Source organism: Phoca vitulina, unplaced genomic scaffold (assembly GCF_004348235.1).
Source record: "Phoca vitulina isolate PV1807 unplaced genomic scaffold, GSC_HSeal_1.0 scaffold36, whole genome shotgun sequence".
NCBI lineage: Eukaryota > Metazoa > Chordata > Mammalia > Carnivora > Phocidae > Phoca > Phoca vitulina.
In genome coordinates this window covers 5,180,603-5,200,948 of record NW_022589739.1, presented here as the reverse complement: position 1 = coordinate 5,200,948, position 20,346 = coordinate 5,180,603, and the positions used below count along the sequence as shown (strand labels likewise).

Below are 20,346 nucleotides of genomic sequence, written 5' to 3'. Positions count from 1 at the left end.
GGGGGTCCTGAGGACGCGTGTCGCTCCGAGGGGAGAGCGTTGGCCTAGGCTAGCTACATGCATCCACTCTTGCAGATGAGTAGGTGGTCACTACCAGAAAGGTTCATCTGTCCCAAGCAAGCAATGATTTGTTCGGGGAAGTTTCCCTTTTATCAATGGTGGCCTCATCTTCAACTTCCGTGCCTTTTGTGTTATCAGTCTTTTTTCCTGCCCCCCCCCCCGCCCCCGCCCTGGCCCCGAACTAAATTCTCCTTTCTGTCTCTCTCTTTCCAACCTTACACTGTGGCTACCAGTTCATTTCAGCCTTCCAGTGCTACACCCACTTCTTGGCTGACGCACTTCTGCTCGGAGGTGACTGGTTTTCTTGCCAATTTTCAGAGAGAGGTACTAACGCCTAACGTGCTCTCCGTGCCCCATCCTCCCCAGCGCGGTCCTGGTTGTGCTAACTGCGAGCATCTTGCGTACTAACGGACTCATTCCATGGCATGGGGGTTTAGCAACGTGGGGTGGTGTTCCGCTCGAAAGCCATGTTTGACTCTACTTACCTCTGAGCCGGCCACCAGGTCTACACCGGCTGCATGCCCCGCCTCCCCGCGGCTCCCCGTGCGGCCTGCATGCATACCTTTCCCCTCGCGAAACCACTTCCCTTCCTGGGACGCTTCCCCCAGCCATGAGATGGCACACTAGAGAGGCCTCTGTCACCTTGGAAAAGAACTTTGGTCTAATAGCCGCTGAAAAAGTACATGCAAACAAAGCGTTCTTAAATTGATTCTAGTATAAAGATTATCGATCAAAACCATGGGTGACTCTTTCGGGAAGGGTTTAAAAAGAAACCATGCTCCCAGCCTTCATCAGAGGCTTGACCCATGCTTTGTATTTTGAACACACAATCACAATGTTCCTGGCAAATCCTTTCTCTACCACAGCTTTTACTTTAGACACAAGGGCTTTGCTGTGGCTCTTCTTACTGTTCTTGGCTCATAACGCCCCAGATGATGCAGAAGCTTCCACTGGAGCAATCATTGTCCCAGGCCGGGGGTGGCTGTGAGACATGACTCTGCTCAGCCCGGGCCTGGTGTCCATGCCCCCGTGGCTCTGCTCAGATGACATGTGCCCGCTGACTCATTACTTGGAGCAGCAGGACGTTCAAAGTGCTTTTAGAGAGAGGGGCGCCGTGCCGAGTCCGGTGGAGCTGCTGGGCGCCGGGCCTTGGGGTCTCAGGCGGAAGGTGGCGTCTGTCCTGCATGTGGCCCGGAGCCACGCTGACCTCTCGGCCTGTCTGCACAGCCCTGCATGCTGCATTGCTCACGGCACTGGTGCAGAGTCTAGCCAGTACAAAGTCATCGCTCTTGTCTTGTCTTTTCTTGCAGCGTTTCCCTCCCTTTATAGAATGTCAACCAGAGAGGGCCCTCCTTCCCTCTCAGCCTTCTCTTGAGCTAGCCCCCCCCCCCCCCGCCCATCTCCTCGCAACGCATGTCTGCGACCTCCGATAGTCCTTTACAGTGCCACACGGGACCCTGTATTTTGCACACAGCAAACGATGTTTAGCTTTATTTATGGTATTTGATGCTGTAAATGAAAATAAATATGGTTCTTTATAAAGCTCATTGTTTCCTCTCTTCTTTGCCATGGAAGCTGCTCCAACCTCAGACACGAGGGCTGGTTTAGGGGAACAGTCTTCCCTAAACTGCTGGTGGGGCCTGCACTCGTGGTGACATGGGACGCTCTGGGGCTGTGCTGGGCACCTCTGAAAGGAAATATTACCCAGGGGTAATATTTGGAAAAGGTCACCGATGCTCCTGGGCCAGGCTTTGGGGTCTCTTTCTTGAAAACTCATGGTACTTTTTCTGTGTAGATTCTGGGCAAAGCTGGGTGAGGGTCAGTGTCACCTGAACTGTGAGAAACAGACTGTCCTAACAGCTCCTGTTCTCATTCCCCCCCCCCCCGACCCCCACCCAAACCGTGGACCTGTCGGAGAGCTTTCCTTAGGAACCGTTCACTAACTTAGGTTCCTCCGTAACAAAGGTTGCTCTCACAGGCCTTATGCTGGTCCAGCTGAGTGGGAGGTGAAAGGTAAGAGGACCAGACGTTGGTTTCAGAATGGCAGCGAACACGGAAGGCGTGCTTATCCAGATGGAGAGCCATTTGTGATCCGAAGAGGCCTCCCCTGCCCCCAAAGGCTCAAGTCACTCAGTGTCTTAGGCTGCAAGGCTCTGCGTGCAGAGCCATTCGAGGACAGAACCGTGGCAGGCTCTGACCCAATTCCAGGCTGGCTTCCCCTTACGGGAAGGATGCAGAGTCTCGCTTGGCTAGTCTGGACAGCGCCAAGGAAGTCTGGTCCTCAACTTCCCTGGGTTGGGACGCCTGACATCGCCAGGCTGGATGTAGCTGGGCTTCTGACGCTGGGATGAGCCTCCCCTGAGGGGTATTTCTGAGGCCCTGGGCCTCTGCGCTTACCTGCTGGCTCCTGGAACTGCCTCCCGAGCTGCGTAGGGTCATGTACTCTTACCCAGGTGAGATAGTCTTTCTCTTCCATAAAAGGAAGGGTGTTAGGGACTGAAGTCAGGAGCTCAGTCGGGCAAGTGATTCATTCCTTTATTTATTCATCTGTTCAAGTATTTGTTGAACACGCACCATACCCTAGACATATTCCAGCTCCTAGGGATGCAGCAGTGAACCACACAAAGTCCCTGCCCCTCCCTGCGTCTTAGAACATATCTCGGTGTTGTGCACTGGGTTTGATTTGTTTTATTTGTACATACACTCATTTATTTACTTAACTAATATTTACTGAGCGTCTATGGTTTGCTGGGAATATAGCAGGGGTGAAATAGACAAAAGTCCTCATTACCATATTGGAGCTTATAGTTTTGTTTTGATGTTCTGATTTGAAGTTGTGTTAAAGCAACATTTTCCAAAGCGTGGCAAGGGGAAACTAGCTCCAAGAGGGACTTTGTGAATGAGGAGCTCCGCGAATGAGGAGCTCCATAGGCGCAAAGTTTGAGAAATGCTTTATAGGAATAATGCTGGTCCTCCCAAACCTTGGAGATCCGCAAGACTTACTGGCATGGTAAAAGTCTCTGAGGGACCCTCCAGTAAAGAAGCTTAATTAACTTTGCTGAGGTGGGCTTTCCCATATCTATTTGAAATGAGTTTTTTGTTTGTTTGGGGTGGGGTTTTTGTTTTGTTTTGTTTTGCATGTCACATTCTATATAAGTGTCTGGTAGAATATTCTTTAATCCAGAAACAGTGGATTAAAGACTTTCAAAAGTAGAATAATAGAATTAAATATTAAATAGAATTAACTATGGATTAGATCATGGGGTTGTAACTTTCTAAGCTTTAAAACCTCTGACAGAAAAAAATATGTAGGATTCACATGATGCAAATCTGACAATATACATTTTAAAAACTTAATATATAACAGTACAAATGGAAATATTGAGTAGGCAGGCAGACTCGGGGGAAATTAGATATGATCATAAAGAAGTTCATTGCTATGGCCTGAAACAGTTCATGCAAACGAGGTGTTCCCAGGCACCTGACAGTGTCAGTGATCAGCTCATGTTTGTTGATTACAGACCCAATGATAAGTGTGCAAAGGCTATGAATAGACACTTCTCACTGAAGCAAATTAAACAAGTAAATGCTAAAAAGAAAAAGTGAACATTTATAACAATTACATTCGAGGGAATGTAAATTCATTATCTCCTACCTACTGGATCAGTAAAGAAAAAGCGAAGTAGATTGTAAGAAAAAAAAAAAAGAGTGTTGGGTAAAAAGTAAATGGTGACAATCTTTTCTGGAAAGCAATATGGCAACAGTTATGAAGACCCATAAAAGGGCTCTGACCTCTCGGTGCAGTAATCCTACCCCAGGGAACTTATCCTAAAGAAATAATCCAGCCGGAGAAACCAATCTCTGTGCACCCTGAATATTAAGTAGAGTAAGTGGGTCATGCAGAGTGAGGGGGCTGTTCTCCTTTATTTCCATAACTCGTTCACTTTTACAGCTTTTTCTTTAATCCCTAAAATAAGGAAAAGAAGTGACTGCTGCTTGGACGGCTCTGGGGCTGGCTGTCACTGACCGAGTGTGTCCCCCCTCCCCCCACCCGCCGTGCTGGGCATGGGGCCAAGCCCCTCGTGTGCAGGCCCTCGTTAGCTCTTCACCTCCTCGAGGACACCTTGAGGGGAACCTTGACATTAAAGGAGGTGATCTAGAGCAGCATCTTCAACTGTCAAGGAACAGAGCGTCACCAGGCCCTGGCCAGGAGTCGGATGCTGCTCTCAGGGGAGCCTTGGCCATGGGAAGGTCCTGGACCTGGCCACAGACCCAGCTTTGACTCCGGCACTGTGTATGGACTCAGTGGCCTTGGGCAAGTCCCTTCTAGAAATGGATGCCTCTGACTTAGCATTTTGTGGAGGTAGAATCGGGGAACATGCCCGATAGGGCTCTCAGGGCAGCAAGAACTCTCTTGCTGAGCTCTAGATGGCACCTTCCTGGTTTTGCACAGTAGGGAAGACTTCCGTGGGCATTCTAGATCATTCTAGATCAGTGTACCCCACAGGACATTTTGGGTTGGCCACTACATGAAGTTTCAACTCACACTGGGTGGCGCCATCTATTTTTCTCTCCTTTTCTGATCTCCCGGCCCTCTTGAAGGTAACTGGTCACCGCCCTTCAGACACCACAGCCTCTGCCGTGGGTCCCCCTTTCTTCCTGCCACCTGCCAGCAAGACTTTGGTTTGGTTTAGTGAATTCCTGAGTCTCAGCAAAGAAGGAGGGTGGCTCTAGCTCTTCTCTGGCTGCCTACTTGACATCTGTGCTCAGATTCTACCAAGTCTCCAACCTAAGTATCCACCTCCTGCTCCTAATCTTCCCCTGAAACAGGCTCTACCCTTGGCCTTCACAGTTTCAGGAAACAGCAATTCCATCCTTCCCATTGCTCAGTCCAAAGCCTTGGAGTCATTCTTGACAACTCTTTCTCCTGGCCCCACACCCACTCCATTGGTGAATCCCAACCAAGCACAGCTAGAACCTGTCCACATGTCACCACCCCCATGCTACTGCCCCAGCCTCAGCCACTGTCCTCTCTTCTGGAGTTACTGCAGGGGCCTCCTATGTGGCCCCCAGGTGCTACCTTGCTCCCTTCAACCCATTTGCAACGTAACAGCTAGAGTAATCCTTTCAGAACTTAGATCTGTCCTCTGCTCAGAACTTTCCAACGGCTTCCCAGCTCACTCAGAGTAGAAGCCAATGCATATAGCAGACTCAGACAGCTCTGGATGGTCTGGATATTCTGACCTGCTATCTCCCCGCTCTCTCTCATCTGCTGTGTCCCAGCCGCATTGGCCTCCTTGAACACCAGGCATGCTCTTAGAGCCTTTGCACTGGCTCTTCCCTCTGCCAAGAACGCCCTTCTTTAGTGTCCACGTAGCTGGCCCCACCCTTTATTCAGGTCTTTGTTCCCTGTCTCCCTCCCAGTGAGGTCTGCCTTTAATACTGCAATCCATCCCCCCAGCTGTCCTGACCCCCTTACCTGCCTACACAGGTTTTCAGAGCATTAACACCTCTGACCATATTATGTAATTCACTTACTGAGGATGTGTATTGTTTGTCTCCCCTCTTGCTAGAACACAAGCTTCTCGAAGACAGGGATCTTTGTTTCTTTTGAACATTCTTATCATCCCCACAGGTAGAACAGTGCTTGACACATAGCGGACTCTCAATAAGCATTCGTAGAATAAATAAAGGCCCTGACTTCTGGCCTGGACGCCAGACTGTGGAGCCTGTCTTGGGCTTAGGAAGGTCTTGCTGGCATCAGCTCATGGCTCAGAAAGGAGAACCTGGAGGAGAGGTATGACATTGTGTGTCCGGCTGCCTCCACAGAGCCCTTTGATTGATGGGGAGAGGGGAGTCTCGATTTTACTTGCATTTTGCCTTCCCAGGGGTGCGATCTTCACAGACCTGGGTGACCCGTGGGAGCAGGCCTGAGGCTGGCCACAGAGAGCAGTTCCAGTGTGACCCCCTTGGGTGTCAAGGCCCAGGCCACGGGCTCACGCACATCCTCTGTCCTGACACAGGAATCCAGGTGGCAGGTTTGAGACAAGAGGTGGGGTGGGGAAGGCTCTGTTGCCATGGCACATTGTTGGCCCAACTTGCCTTTGACCTCCTGAGTCTAGGCCTCCTGCAAGTATCTCTAACTGAGACCACGAGAGTACAGACAGCAGGGGGACCGAGGAAGCAGGGCTAACCCTACCACCACCACCACCCAGAAGAAGATGCCAACCTCTCAATATTGCAGGGCCTAGAAGTGTCCAGAAGCTCAGGTCTCTCTACTCTTACTGCCACCTGCATGAAGCCCAGCCAGGCCTGGCGCATCCCCTGGCCGTGAGGACTTCGTCAGGGCCCTGTGGTGGTGCCTGCCATCCCCATCTGCCCTGACGTGAGCTGGGAGCAGACGTCTGCTCAGCACTGGGTGACCAGCTGCCCTAGCCACGGGGTGTGTGCAGGAGTAAAGTACTGGGGGCCCTGAGCCTACTTCCCTTCCTGCTTCCCTGGGTTGCTCTTGGTGTTCCTACCCGGAAACGTAGAGTTCTCCACCCCCAACCTCGTTCAGAGAAACTTGAGTATAGGTCCTGGCTGTGCCCAAAGTTGGAGGCCCAGAGCTGGCCCGACACGGTACCCGTCTGTGGCAAGAAGAGAGGCAGGGTCCGAGGACTAAGGCCCTACACCTGCTGCTGTTTGCAAAAGAAAAGGAGAAAAAGTGGGCTGTTTGAGGGCCCGCTGAGCTGTCGGGAAGATACCATGTGCCCCCTCCCCTCCTGGCCCTGATAGAGGAGACCCTGCTCCTCTGGGTGTTCACACCAGGTTCGGGGCCTGTCTGTGAGCGGCCCTGCCCTGCTCTCTGGCCTTGCATCCAGCCGAGGGCTCCGTGGCGGGAGCAGGCCAGCTCTGCTGAGGCCGTGAGGGAGGGGCCTGCAGCCGGGGAGGGCTGAGCTCCCCTCCCTCCCCGCTGGCTTTTTGTTGACCTGAGCTGGTCTCTGCATAGAGGCTGCTCCCGAGGCCAGGCAGGGCCCTTTGAGTGGTGCTGCTCGCCCTGGTTCAGGGCAGCAGAGGGTGGGCCTGTGAGTACACACGTCTGCACACGAACAGGCTCACACACTCAGCCTGGGGGTGCCTGGCAAGAGTACAGGAGGGCAGGACAGCCCCGCCTGAGGCCCAGGGCTCCCCATCGATTTTCTCATTCCCTGAAGACCCTTGGAAACTGGCATTCCTGGCAGTTCACCCTGGGGTGTCACTCTCAGAAGCCCCAGGATGGCAGCTGCAGCCGTTAGGCACCTGTTCCTTTATCTTTTATTTTTTTTATTTTTATTTTTTTAAATGTTTTATTTATTTATTCATGAGAGTCAGAGAGAGAGAGAGAGAGAGAGGCAGAGGCAGAGGGAGAAGCAGGCTCCCCGCCCAGCAGGGAGCCCGATGCGGGACTGGATCCCAGGACCCTGGGATCATGACCTGAGCCAAAGGCAGATGCCCAACCATCTGAGCCACCCAGGCGCCCCTCCTTCATCTTTTAAAGGGACACGCGCTGTGCAGGACCTTGGTAGTGACACAGACAACTGTGCCGTCCCCTGACACAGGCCCCTTCCCGAGACCCTCTCTCATCCTGCTGGGGGCTTGTCAGTGTCCCCTCACTCGTCACTGTCCACCTTGCAAGGGGGTGGGGGGGTCTGCTCTATGCTTAGTATCCTGGACATTTGCCTGTTTGCTGTCAAGATACCCTCCCAGCTGTCCCCCTGCTCTGCTCCGTAGTAAAGTATAATCCCTGCAAACTACATTTCCCAGGCTCCCTGGCACCTGCTTCCTGTTCGGTCTGACTGGTGGGAGGGTGGAGGACGGGATCGAGGGAGAAGCCAGGGTATTCCCCCGAGTCTCTGCATCCCGGGCAGTGGCTGGGTCTTCCCTGTGGAACCCACTTCTGCCTGGTGGCCCTGGCCTCTGGACTCACCGGCTCCTCCCGCTGTCCCTTCAGCCGGCGGCTTCCTGCTCTGGCTCATCTCTGGGCTGTCTCCGGATCCGCACTTGGCTTTTCGGTTCATCCAACCCCATCGTTGTGAGTTTCCTGTACTAACTTTCCTCTGTGGAACTTTCTGGCTTGAGTTCTATTTTCCTGATTGGATCCTGATAGACTTAGTTTCATTGCTCTTTTTAAACTTGTTTCCTCAGAGAGAACAGTGGGCAAGACAGCAGAGGGAGTTTTTCCAAGCCCGGAGCCAGAAGTAGCTCTGGCAGTTAGGAGCTGTGTGACCTTGGACAAATGAGCCTCAGTTTCCTAATCTGTAAAATGGACTTAATAACGATACGTAGGAGAACTTGTTGCTTTGTTGTCTCCCTGGGCTCTGGGGCAGAGTGGAAGGGTCTCCAGACTTGGAGAGAACACAGAAACAATTTCACCAACAGAACGAGGGCAAGGGTCCTCACGCTGATACTGTAGCAGGGGTCTGGGGGTGGCGTGTGAGGACAGACACTGCCTGGCTCTGCCTCTGGAGTATCCTCTTTCACCAGGGAGCACTGGGAGGAGACTGAAATGCTCAGCTCTGAGAACACCTGCTTCCCTCCAGGGGGCCAGGGAGCTGCTGGATCATTCTCTCTGCCCACCCTGTGCGCCTCCTCCCCTCGCATCCCCCAGCCCCGCTGTAGACCTGGCTTCTCCCTATGGGAATAGATAACTTTAGGCGAAATCTCGGATAAACTGCAGACAGGCCTGGGGGAGGCAGCGCAGGTGAACACAGCGGGCCCCTCCCGTGGGGCTGGCCACTGACGCGGCCGCTGTGTGTCCCGGGGCGGCCGATCCGGCTCACTCACTCACTGCGGGGCCCTGGCTCAGTTATTCTCAGGGTGCCACGTTCTTGCACGCATGCAGTGAAGATGACAACACTCTCCTTTCAGGCTCTCAGGATGTTAGAGATGATGAACATGGATAAAGGCCTCAATAATGCATTGCCGTTGCTTTCGTTGTTACCTCGAGACTACTTCCATCGCTCGTACTGGGGCTGCTGGTCTGTGCGCGCAGACAGGGAATGAGAGAGGGGTCTGGAAGTAGAAGCTTGAGAGGAGTGATTTCCTCCGGGGCATAGCACTGGACCCCAGAGACCCAGCTGTAGCCTTTGGCCCAGGCCTTGGGGGGCAGAAGGGAGGGGAAGAGGATGTCCGTCTTTGGGGCTTTTTCACCTCAGCAAGGTGTTGATCAGAGAAAGCCCCACCTTCTTTTTTTCCAAGTCTCTACCTCCCCCCACCCCCAGCCGCTCCACTGATATCTGGGCTCCACGGTGAGAGACGCTGGCCCCGACCCCGCTGTCCCAAGGGCTCATCAGTCAGCCATGTCCCCACCCTCCAGCCTGAGCCCTTGCCCCGTTCCACCACTCGGCCCTGCTGGCCAGGTCAGAACTCTCTAGGAGGAGGGAGGATACAAGCAGACCCCCGGGGTGTCCCTCGCAGGTTTGGGCTGTCCTGGAGGTGGTGCCGCCGCGGCCCGGCACAGCTCCCCTCCACTGCCTGTCCCTCCAGGCTGCTCTCGCTAGCCTCGCTCCCCTCTTCTCCAGCCACGCATGCTCAGCCTTTAGTTCTCCTCCAGGTTATCATGGCCCTTTCCCTGGTCTCCCTCTCCCCTCCTGGTGGGTCCTCTGGTCCACCTTGCACTCGGCAACCAGAGCGATCTTTCTATGAGGCCACTCTGACGATGCCAGTCCTCAGCTTCCAGACTTTCAGTGCTACTCTTCACTTTGCCCTTCAGGGCCCTTTCTGGTCCCATGTCAATGGAATGGTGTCCCACTGGCCTCTTTCATATACTGTCCTGTCCTCCAGCCACGTGGACGTGGTGTCTGTTCCCATGCAGATGGCAGTGCTTTCCCTCATTGTTTTGGCTCGCAGAGGTCCATCCCGTGGAACACCATCTCTCCCTTCTCTGTTCAGATCCTACTCATCCTTAACCCATTAAAATGGTGCCTTCCACCTAAAGTGTTCATTGTTCAGATCTCCCTCCCCTTCTACTTTGTCTCGCCTTACTCATAGATGGTCTGCCTGATAAGGCTGCCTCATCTCCCCTCTGGGACGGGAAGAGACCCTTGAAGGCAGAGCATGGCTGATTCATCTCCAAATCCCCAGCACAGGCCTGGGTCAGAGGAGGCCAAGTAGCATTTACTGACGGTACAGGTCTCTGTGCAGCCCGCTCAGGCACACACACCTATACTCAGGTATAAGCCAGGTAGAGTCGAGTCTCTGCTACAGTAACTCTGTGTGATAAGCCTCCTGAATTGCTGGGGCTCATGGCATCTATTTTACTGGCTTGGGAGTCTGTGGGGTTGGCTGAGGAGCTCTGCTTCAGGCTGCAGGTCTAAGGGTGGCCTGGGCTCCCATGGGATTGGCTAGGCAAGGCTTCAGATATGCTCCATGTGCCCACAGTCAGGGACCCAGGCTGCGGGGGCAGCAGCCCTCTGGGACAAGCTCTTCTCATGGCAAACTAGCAAGAGTGTGGGTGGACTGGCCAAACAGCAAGGCCATTTGAAGCCACTGCTCATGTCACATCCACTCATTTCCCCTGGGCAAAGCAAGTGTCAGAGCCAAGTCCCATGTCAGTTGGGCAAGGAAGCATACCTACCACCCCTAGTAGGAAGGACTGCAAGGTCACAGAAAAAAAGCACAGCTCTGTTATGGAGCGGGGGTGAAAAACAGGAACATAATCCTGCCCAAACTCCCAGAATAAAGGTCATGCACATGGGCGTCCATGGTTCTGTTCTGCTCGCAGCCATACAGACGGGTCCCCGTCCTCTGATGTCTTAGCCTCTCTGTGCACCTGTCTTTTCATCAGCAAAATGGGGATAATAATACTTGTCTACAAGGTTCTATGAAGTTTAATAGACTTAATAAGCGTTAAACACTTAAAACAGTTCTCCATAAAAGTGCTCAGTAAAAGTAAGCTGCTGCTACTATTATTATATTATTACAGCTACTACTACATAGCCAAGCATCCAGTTACACCCCTGCTCCCCAGTGCCTCCCACGCACAGCCGCACCAGTGCAGAAGTGTGCAAATGCACACGCACAAGCAAGCGTGCACGTATGTCCAGAGTGGCAAGCTGGCCACCCACTGGCCGCATCTGCCCGGAGATGTGTTTTGTTTGACCTATACAATATTTTTAAAAACATGAGGCATTTCACATACAAATAAAGATTTCTCGAGTTATCTTCCTAGATGGTAAATATAGTTAGGGAGGTGGAGGTGTGAAGAGCCCAGCATTTAGGGGTTGGCTCAGAGACTGGCTGGCTGAGATGCAGCCAGAGAGGCAGCGAGAGAACCGGGTCCCCGGAGCAGGACCAGGGGAGGGCAGCAGCAGCTGCGGGAAGACCTCAGAGCTTGTGAATTGGACTTAGCAATAAGGAGGCTGCCGGGGGCTTTAGGGGGGTCGATGTGGGAGTCATGGAGACACAGGCAGGATTGTAGGGGATTGAGGAGTTGAGTGATGGAAGGCGCACAAGTAGAGAAGGTGAGTGCAGCAAACTCTTCCAAGATGATTGGCTGGGAAGGAGGGAGAAGAGGAAGAAGGGTTGGCTAGGGGCCAGGCATGGGAATTGGGTCAAAAATCGTTTTCTTAAAATGGGAGAGGCTTCAGCACATGCAAATACTGATGGAAAAGGTCCAGTAGACAAAGAAGTCTGTGGCACAGGGAAGAGGAGGTAATGATTCTTGGAGGGGGGTTGGTGAGGAGGGAGCCAAGTGCAAGTGAGGGGTCAGCCTTCAAAAGGAGAAAGGACGCCTGGCCCACTGTGACCAGAGAAGGGGTCACCCAGCTAGTTCGTGGCCAAAATGGAACTGGGCCTCAGGTGGCCTGTTTTGCTTACTCGTTCATTGATTCATTCAACAGGCATTCCTCGAACATCTACTCCTTACCAGGTACTATCCTAGTAAGAAAGGAAACAGACACAAATCACTGCTTATGTTCTAGTCATGGGAGAGAGATAATAAACAAAAGAGAAAGTTGTAGAATTTATTAGAAGGTAAGATGTGTTATGAATAAAAATAAAGAGGAACAGAGAGTGCTGAGGGCACAGGTTGCAGTTAAAATAGGATGACAGGGTAGGCCTCATGGAGAAGGTGCCATTTGACCAGAGACTTGAGGCGGTGAGTGAGCGAGCCCTGCAGGAAGCTGTCCAGGGATAGCATCTCCTAGGAAGAGGCAGGAGTGGTACACAGGGCTGAGATGGGGGGACAGCAAGGTGGCCACGTGGTCAGAGCACATAGTGGGGCAGTAGTGGGAGATGAGTAGTGGGAGATGGAGTCATGGGGGCTGCTGGAGGGTGTTGAGCAGAGGAGCATGATCTGACTTATATTTAACAGTAGTACTTGGGTGGCTGTGTTAAGAAGACTGAGGGAGCATGGCAAGAGGGAAAGAAGGGAAGCCTACAGAGGATGTTTCCATAATCATGGTGACTGGGGCCAGAGCAGTAGCAGAGGAGGTGGTGACAGGTGACTGCATTCCTGACCTATTTTGAAGGGGGAGCAAGCAGGATTGGCTGATAACTTGAGTGAAGAATGAAAGAACAAGAGAAGTCAAGGATGCCATGAAAGCATTTGACTTGAGCTGCTGGAAGGCCAAGGTCGCCATTTAACGAGATGGGGAGGGCTATGGGGGAAGCAGGGTTGGGGAGCAGTGGGGCTGAAGAGGTCCACTTGGACATGAATTTGATAATGTGTCTGCTAGACATCCACGTGGAGATGCCAAGTAAACAGTAGGATATATTAGTCTAGATTCAGGGGAAATGTCTGAAATATAGATGTAGGAGTGAGTCATTGTTATCTAGGATTATTTGAAACCAGGAGACCAGATGAGATTATCACGGGCATGAGTAAGAGAAGAGATTCAAAGACAGCCCCGGGGCCTTCCAGTGTTACCAGATCAGGGGGAAAAGGTATACCCAGCAGAGAAACAAAGAGGGAAGGAGAGCTGCCAGTGAGGAGAAGGGAGCCAGGCTATGCTATCCTAGAAGCTGAGAGGAGAGCTGTTTCTAGAAGGAGAGAATGAACCGCTGGGTCAAATGCTGCTGATGTGTCAAGACAAGAATGGAGAAGTCGCCACCAGGTTTAGCAGTATGTTGGACATGGTGATTTTGACAATGGCACTCCAGAGGCTGATGGGCCTGGGTGGTCCCTCTGAACATTTCAGGACCCTCCTATGGGACTACATGAGATATGTGTGTTCATGCCCTGTACACAGAAGTGCTCTAAATCCTAGGGCATCTGGTAGGCTAAGTGGCAGGAACAGAGGACGAGAAGGTCAGTCTTGGAGTGTCCAGGTAGACCCAAAGCCTGCTGCTCTGCCCACCCCCTACCCCAGCAGCCTGCCCAAGCTTCTGGATGGGAAGCAGGTACCCTGCAGGGCCCCTTTATCCCCATCATCTCTCTAGATACTCTTGTCCTCCCAGCAGATGAGCCAACCTCCCCCAAGAAGCCCAAGAGTGTCCTGGAGCCAGAGCCCAGTGATATGGAAGGTGAAGCCACCTCTCTCCTGCCCTCTGAGTGGACCTCAGTGAGGATCAGCCCTGGGGAGAATGTAGTTGGAGAAGACATGATGGCTGTGCGTGTCCTGGTCACCAGTGATGACAGCAGGTATGCTCAGGCTGCTGCAGGATGGGGACAGAAGAGGGATTGGACAAGAGTGACAGCATTCAGGGACTGGTCTCCTCTGCACTCACTGACCATGTGACCTCTCTGTATCTCCACGTGCTCATCTATAGAATGGGGACAGTGGTAATACCTGTCTCACAGACAGTCGTAAGGATCTCACAGTTAATGTATATGAAGCATGTAGAACAATGTTCGGCGCATGATAAGCACTGCAAGTGTTAGCAGTTGCTGTTTTCTCAGGGAAGGGACAGGCTCTGGCCCCACTGTCTTCTCCCTGAAAGGCAGCTGTGGTGTAGGCTGCAGCGAGGGGTGCCGAGTGGGTGTCACTGTGACAGTAAGATGTAAGGTAGTGATGCATGGTGATGGGCAGGCTGGGCTGGGGGCGGGAGAAGGCATGAGAAGTGAAGCCCTGCTGCCCTAGATGAGTATTTCTCAGAACGCCATCCTTCCTGCCCATACTGGAACCACCCAGAGTGGTCATTAGGAGTGCAGACTCCAGGCCTCCCCCAGACACTGAATCCATCCGGGAGGTCAACCAGCAAGAGGGACCAGTTGCTCAGTATGTACCAGACTCTGAGGATATAGCAGTACCAACACAAGACAAAGGCCTTGCTCTCACAGGCCTCTCATTCAAACTGGGTGGGCAGTCAGCAAACAAGTAAATAGTCAACAGGAAAAATATCACCTATGTTCTAGGTAGTAAAATAAAATAGGAGTCTATGATAGAGGGTGACTAGTCAGCTACTTTTGATTGGTAGCCAGGAAAGGCCTTTGTATCAGTCATCTATTCTCACCATTGTGCTGAGTAACAAAGCACCATTATTCTACTCAAGATTCTGTGGGCCAGCAATTTCAGTCAGGCTCAGTCCTGCAGTTATTCTGGTCTCAGGGGGCTCCTGTGTGTGTTTGGGCTTCTAGAACATGGCTAACTGTCAGCTGGGGTGCCAGGAGGCTCTTGGGCCGTGGGTCCTTCATCCTCCAACAGGCAGCCTGTGCTTATTCACATGGTCCTATGAGAAAGCACAATCATTCCAAGTCTCTTGAGGTTTCAGCTATTCCTATCACGTCTGGATGGTCACAAGTCCAGCCTGGATTCAAGGGGTGGGGAAATTGACTCCACCATTACGGGAGGAGCTGCAAAGGTCCATTGAAAAAGGGTGTGGCTCCAGGAGGGGAATGATTGCAATCATTCTTTGCAAACAATCAACCACAGCTTCCAAGAGGAGGTGACATTTAAGCTGAGAATTGTTGACAAGAAGGGACGGTCATGCGAAGACTGAGGAAGTGGCATCCAAGCAGTGGAACACCAGTACGTAGGCCCTGGGGCGAGTGTGGGCCTGATGTCTTCTGACATGGCTGGCACACAGTGAGGGGAAGAAGAGTAAGGTGTCATACCAGAAAGTAAGGCAGGAGTAAGGCTGAGTAAGACAGGGAAAGGAGTTTAAACTTAATTCTAGGTCCAATTGAAAGCCATTACATAATTCTTAAGTCAGAGAGTGACATCTTGTTTATGATTTCCAAAGATCAGCAGGGCTTGAGACAGAAAATGGGTGGAGCAGAGGTGGGTGGGAGTGGGGGCAGGGAGGCCCGGTGGGAGCCTGTGGTACAGGTAAGAGATGGGGGACGTGGACCAAGGTTGGGAGCAGGGGAGAAGATTTGCTAATGGACTGAACATGAAGGTGAGAGAGAGCCCAAGGGTGACTCTCAGACTTTGACCCAGGTGACTGCATGAAAGGTACAGTCATTTCTAGAGTAGCCTTGAGGAGGACAAGATTTCAGGGAAGAGGCAGGTCTGTGGAGAAAATCAAGAGTTCTGTTTTGGACCTGTGGGGTTTGACATGTCTACCAGATGTCTTTGTGCAGTTGTCAAGCAAGCAGTAGAACAGAGAAGTTTCTGGGAGGCAGGACTAGAGACAGTGGTTTGGGGGCCAGTAGCACATAGAGGCTATGAAAGCCAAGGGAGCTGATGAATCACCCGTGCAGTAAGAATATCTCTTCAGGAAAAAAAAAAAAAAAAGAGGCTATCTTCTCATAGATAGAGCTAAGCCTAGGTGAGGGCCCCAGGGCATTTGAACATTCAGTGGGCAAGCAGAGAAGATGCTGGCAAAACCCACAGGAAGGAGAGAAACCAAGAGAGGCTGAGTTGGGGAAGCTGAGAGAAAAAGTTTCAAGATGGAGGGTGTGGTTCACTGTTTCAGATAAGAATGGAGGAACTGGAGAAGCGACCTCAGGATTTTCCAACAAGAGGATCAGAAACATGGCTGGAATAGGTGTGGGAAGAATGTGAGGGATGAAAACAGATACTGCTGTGCAGATAGGTAGTTCACGAAGTCTGGAGCCTTCAGACTCTGGAAGGGGGGGCCTGGGAACGTACATTTTAGCAAAGCCCACAGGTGATTCTGACACACAGGTCAGCGTGAGCACCTCTGCCTTGGAGTGCCCTCTGCAGTCACTGAGATAAAAAGCAAGGCCCAGAGAAGGAAGGCCCTGCCCCAAGTCTCACAGCCTTCTAGGCCTCAGGTAGGCAGGACCATGTCCGTTGTAAGAGGCAGAAACCCAACGCTAGCTTAAGTAACATAGCAAATACTTCAGTTCCTCTGACTGGGAAGTCCAAGGCTAGTCCTCTCTTCAGGCAAGGTTGGAGCCAGAAACTCAAATAGCCACTCTCTGCTGCTGCCCCTTTGCACGTCGGATTTACAACCATCCACAAGGAGGCTCTATCCATGTGTGGAACTCTTGGCTACGGAGGGCCTCAGCCTATGTTCGTCAGTCCATGTCCATGTCCCAAGATCTCAAGGTAGACCTCCAATGGGTACTACTCACATGGCATGCCCACCTCTGGGACCCATCGGTGAAGAGCACTGGGATGCCGTGGCCGGTAGGCTTGGGCACTGTGATGGATAGAGAGTCCACCAGAGCACACAGATGGATAAGGAGCAGCGACCCAGTGGAAAGATGCATGCTGGACTTATATACACAGAGAGTGAATAGTCACAGCCCTACAGATTTGCGACTCCCCAAGCCCCTGGGGGACTGTATCTGTGCTGTCCCTGCTCCTGAGGACACATCTCTTCCATCTCTCTGCCACGCGAATTCCTGCCCATCATTCAAGGCCCAGATTACATATTCCCCCTCCAACCCTGTAGCCTTCTCTTTTCTCCCATCCATTCCCACAGGACACAAGCAATGCTGAAATGCCTAAAGTTTAGGACAGGTCCTAAATGATAAGCTCATTTTGCCCCAGAGAGCTGAGGAGTCATGCTCAAGGATGGCTGAAGGTAGGTAGACCAGCCGTCTGGCAAGCACGTCAGCATATGTTCACGGGGCTTCATTCTCCTGCTTGGATCCACACCGGTATTTTTTCATTAGGGCTCCATAAAGCACCATGGACTGGGTGGCTTAAACAACAGAGACATGCTTTCTCACAGTTCTAGAAGCTGGGAGTCCGAGATCAAGGTGTCAGCAGGGTTGGTTCCTTCTGAGAGCCACGAGGGGGAAGGATCTGTTCCAGGCCCCTCTCCTCAGTTTGTCGATGGCTGACTCCGTGTTCACGTGATGTTTTCTTCTCTGCCTGTCCAAATTTCCTCTTATTGTAAGGACACCAGCCATATTGGATTAGGGCCCACCCTAATGACCTCATTTTAACCCAATTACCCCCTTAAAGACCCAATCTCCAAATACAGTCACATTCTGAGGTCCTGGGGTTAGGACCTAATATGAATTTGGGGGGACACAGTTCAGCCCATAACGAAGCCTGAGGCTGGGCTTGAGACAGAGGTGACAGAACCACTCTCTGCCCCAGGGCGCCATGGGCAGTGACGGGCAGGGCACAGTGGGGGTGTGGGAGGTGAACTACAGGGCCGCCCGCTCACCCACCCTCTACTTCTTCCTTCCAGCTCTGATGCAGAGCCAGACTGCCCCAGCAGTGAGGCGTCCGGTACACAGCCCTGTGAGGAGAGACCCCGGCGGCCGGAGCCGCTCACCAGGCACAGCTCCCTGAGAGAGGCCCCAACCAGGAAAGTCTCCCCACAGCACCCTGAGGAGTCGCAAGCGGTGCATGGTGAGCAGAGAGCTTGCCTGGGTGGGAGGCACGCTTGCTTGATCCTGGGACATGGGGAGGGAGCAGAGGCTCCCCATGGCCAGTTTTTCCTCATGGAGGATCCGGTGACAGGTGCAGCCCTCAGGCTCAGAGGTAGTGGGGCTGGGGTATAAGTGGGGCTGAGGGGACTGGACCCAGGCCCAGCCTCCTTCTCCAGGAGAAGCTTTGGAGTCTCAAATGGGTAGGTGGCAGAGGGGTCTGACTGGCTGTTTTGTGTCCCGGGCTGGCAGAGATAAGGAGACCCCAGCACCCTCTGGCCTGGAACAGTCTCCTCTTTGAACATCTCCGTAGGGGCCCATCTGGCATGCCATAGCCCGCGAGGGAAGGATGTGGCTTAGCTGCCACTGGACCACAGACAGCCAGGGCCAGCACAAGGCCATTGCCGGTGCTGGGGACACGTGGAACACACTAAAATTTTACACAGTAATAAATACACTTCTACTAAGCACCTCTAATGGCTGAGGGTTTTCCCATATGTGGCCCCATTTCATCCTCAGGATGACCCCAGGGGGTAAGTAAGCTCACCATTTTACCCGTGAGCAAACAGACCGTGTTTTCCTTAGGTCTCACAGCTAGTAAAGGCCTGCGGCCCAGGGCCAGGGGCCTCCACACCCTAAAAAGTTGTCTTTAGCAGCCCAGTTTGTTTTCATAAAGGTGGCCTTGATGGCCTTGAATGGAATGTTTTCATTCAGTCAACAGCAGCTTGTGAGCTCGGGGTGGGAAGAAGCAGACTAACAGAACCTTGCCACCTTGGGCACCAGCAGCCTTGGTGGCCCTGGGAGAGCTGGAACTCAGCTTGTCCTGCACACCCCTCTGGTGGCCGAGAGCAGAATTTCCACCGGAACCTAGAAACAATCTCCCAAGGACACCGGGGCTGGGGGCCGGCCTCCTGGAGACTCTGGATTTACCCTCCCCTGTGAGCCTTTTTATAAAAGGACAATTGTCATCAGAACATATTTGCTCAGTACCATCGTGGTGCCGTCTGGAAGGGCTGAGCATAGGCAGTGAACAGAACACTGCGCTGTGCCCGGCTGGGGGCAGCCGCCTCTGTCCGCTTATGCGTGGCCGCTGTCTCCCTGGGCTCCAGCCTCCTCATTTACAGTTACAAATCCTGCCCGCCTTTCATCCTTTCCCTCCATTTCTCCTCGCTCCTCGATTGCCAGGGGATTTTAGGCAATTTACAAGAAAGACTAAAACAAAATTCTACGTCTCTCTCTATAAAAGATAAAGCCTCAAGATCAGGGTTAACAAAATGAGTTTAGGAGATAGAGACCCCGGAGAGGTAGAAGGTGGGCCTAAGCAGTTGCTCTAGTGGAATCATAAATTTGATCCTGAGTTTTCTGGCAGCCAGAGTTAAAAAGGAAACACAATTATTGTTCATGAGAAAAACAACATATTGGTTTGCAGCGAGTTCCAGATCTGGTACCACTTTTCCTAGTGCTTCCTGTCAAACAGACAGCAGTGAGAGACCCATGAGTTCACATCCTGGGTGAGGCTGTCTCATGCGGCTAGCAGGTGAGGCCATCGCGACCACACACGACTCAGCAAGAGGAGTTCTTCCGGGGGATAGGGCTGGGTCAAGATGACAAGGCAGGGTGGCCAAAGCGTTTTGTTTCTGACAGTCCAGTGAAATTCCAGGCTAAAATACAGAGTAGACAGAGAAGTGGATAGACCATGTGACTTTCAAGCAATCTCTTGTTGATTTCGCTGTCATGCATCGCGTTTTTGATCATTGCTAGGCAGACCACATTGTAAGGTTAAAACCTCTGGTACAGGCTCAGCATTGTGTTTTGTGTTGCTGGTTATGGTGAATCTGTTACTTTACCGGATCATATAGGTTGATATGTTGTGCATGTTAATGGAGCTTCACTCATCACAGTTTTCACTTGGATAAATGGCGCAGAGCTGAGCCAAGGGAATGCCAAACAAGGCCAATATACTGCTTTAAGAAGTTTTAAGAAGTTTGCACACCCATGCTCATCCGGTATTACTTACAATTGCCAAAGGGGGAAATGACCCCAAAATTCATCAACTGGTGAATGGATAAACAAATTATGCTATATCCATATAATGGAATATTATTCAGTGTTGAAAAGGAAGAAAACTCTGACACAGGGTACAACATGGATGCATCTTGAAGACATTATGCTAAGTCAAGTAAGCCAGACACAGAAGAACAGGTATTATATGATTCCACTTCTATGCGGTACCTAGAATAGTCCAATTCATAGAGAAAGTCGAATGGTGATGACAGGGGCAGGGGGTAGGAATTTGGGGAGTTGCTGATTCATGGGTACAGAGTTTCAGTTCGGGATGAAGAAGAAGTTTGGGAGGTGCACGGTGGTGATGGTTGTACAACAGTGTGAATATACTTAAGGCCACTGAACTGGACTCTAACATGGCTAAAATGGTAACTTTCATGTTACGTAGTATTTCTCCACAATTTAGGGAAAGACTTCTGGGACTACCTCAGCTCATCGAGGAACCTATTGTGTCCTCAAAGTTCTTTAGCATAGAGCATGCCCAAGAGGATGGCCTGAAATAGAATTTAAGCCCTATGTTATCG

General features: G+C 51.9%; 1 protein-coding gene across 18 annotated transcripts in view; it reads left to right on the top strand.

Moving 5' to 3' along the window:
• The window catches only part of LOC116646400 (F-actin-monooxygenase MICAL2), a 221,846-nt gene that overhangs the window by 142,627 nt on the left and 58,873 nt on the right, over positions 1–20,346 (top strand). For 15 of the 18 annotated variants that reach the window (XM_032427107.1, XM_032427094.1, XM_032427093.1 and 12 more), the window contains 2 exons: positions 13,480–13,663; positions 17,578–17,741. In XM_032427107.1, coding sequence (XP_032282998.1) covers positions 13,480–13,663; positions 17,578–17,741 — 348 coding nt within the window. Of the gene's footprint in view, positions 1–293; positions 1,365–13,479; positions 13,664–17,577; positions 17,742–20,346 lie in introns of those variants that run through there. The other 3 variants (XM_032427109.1, XM_032427108.1, XM_032427110.1) reach the window with 1 other exon arrangement.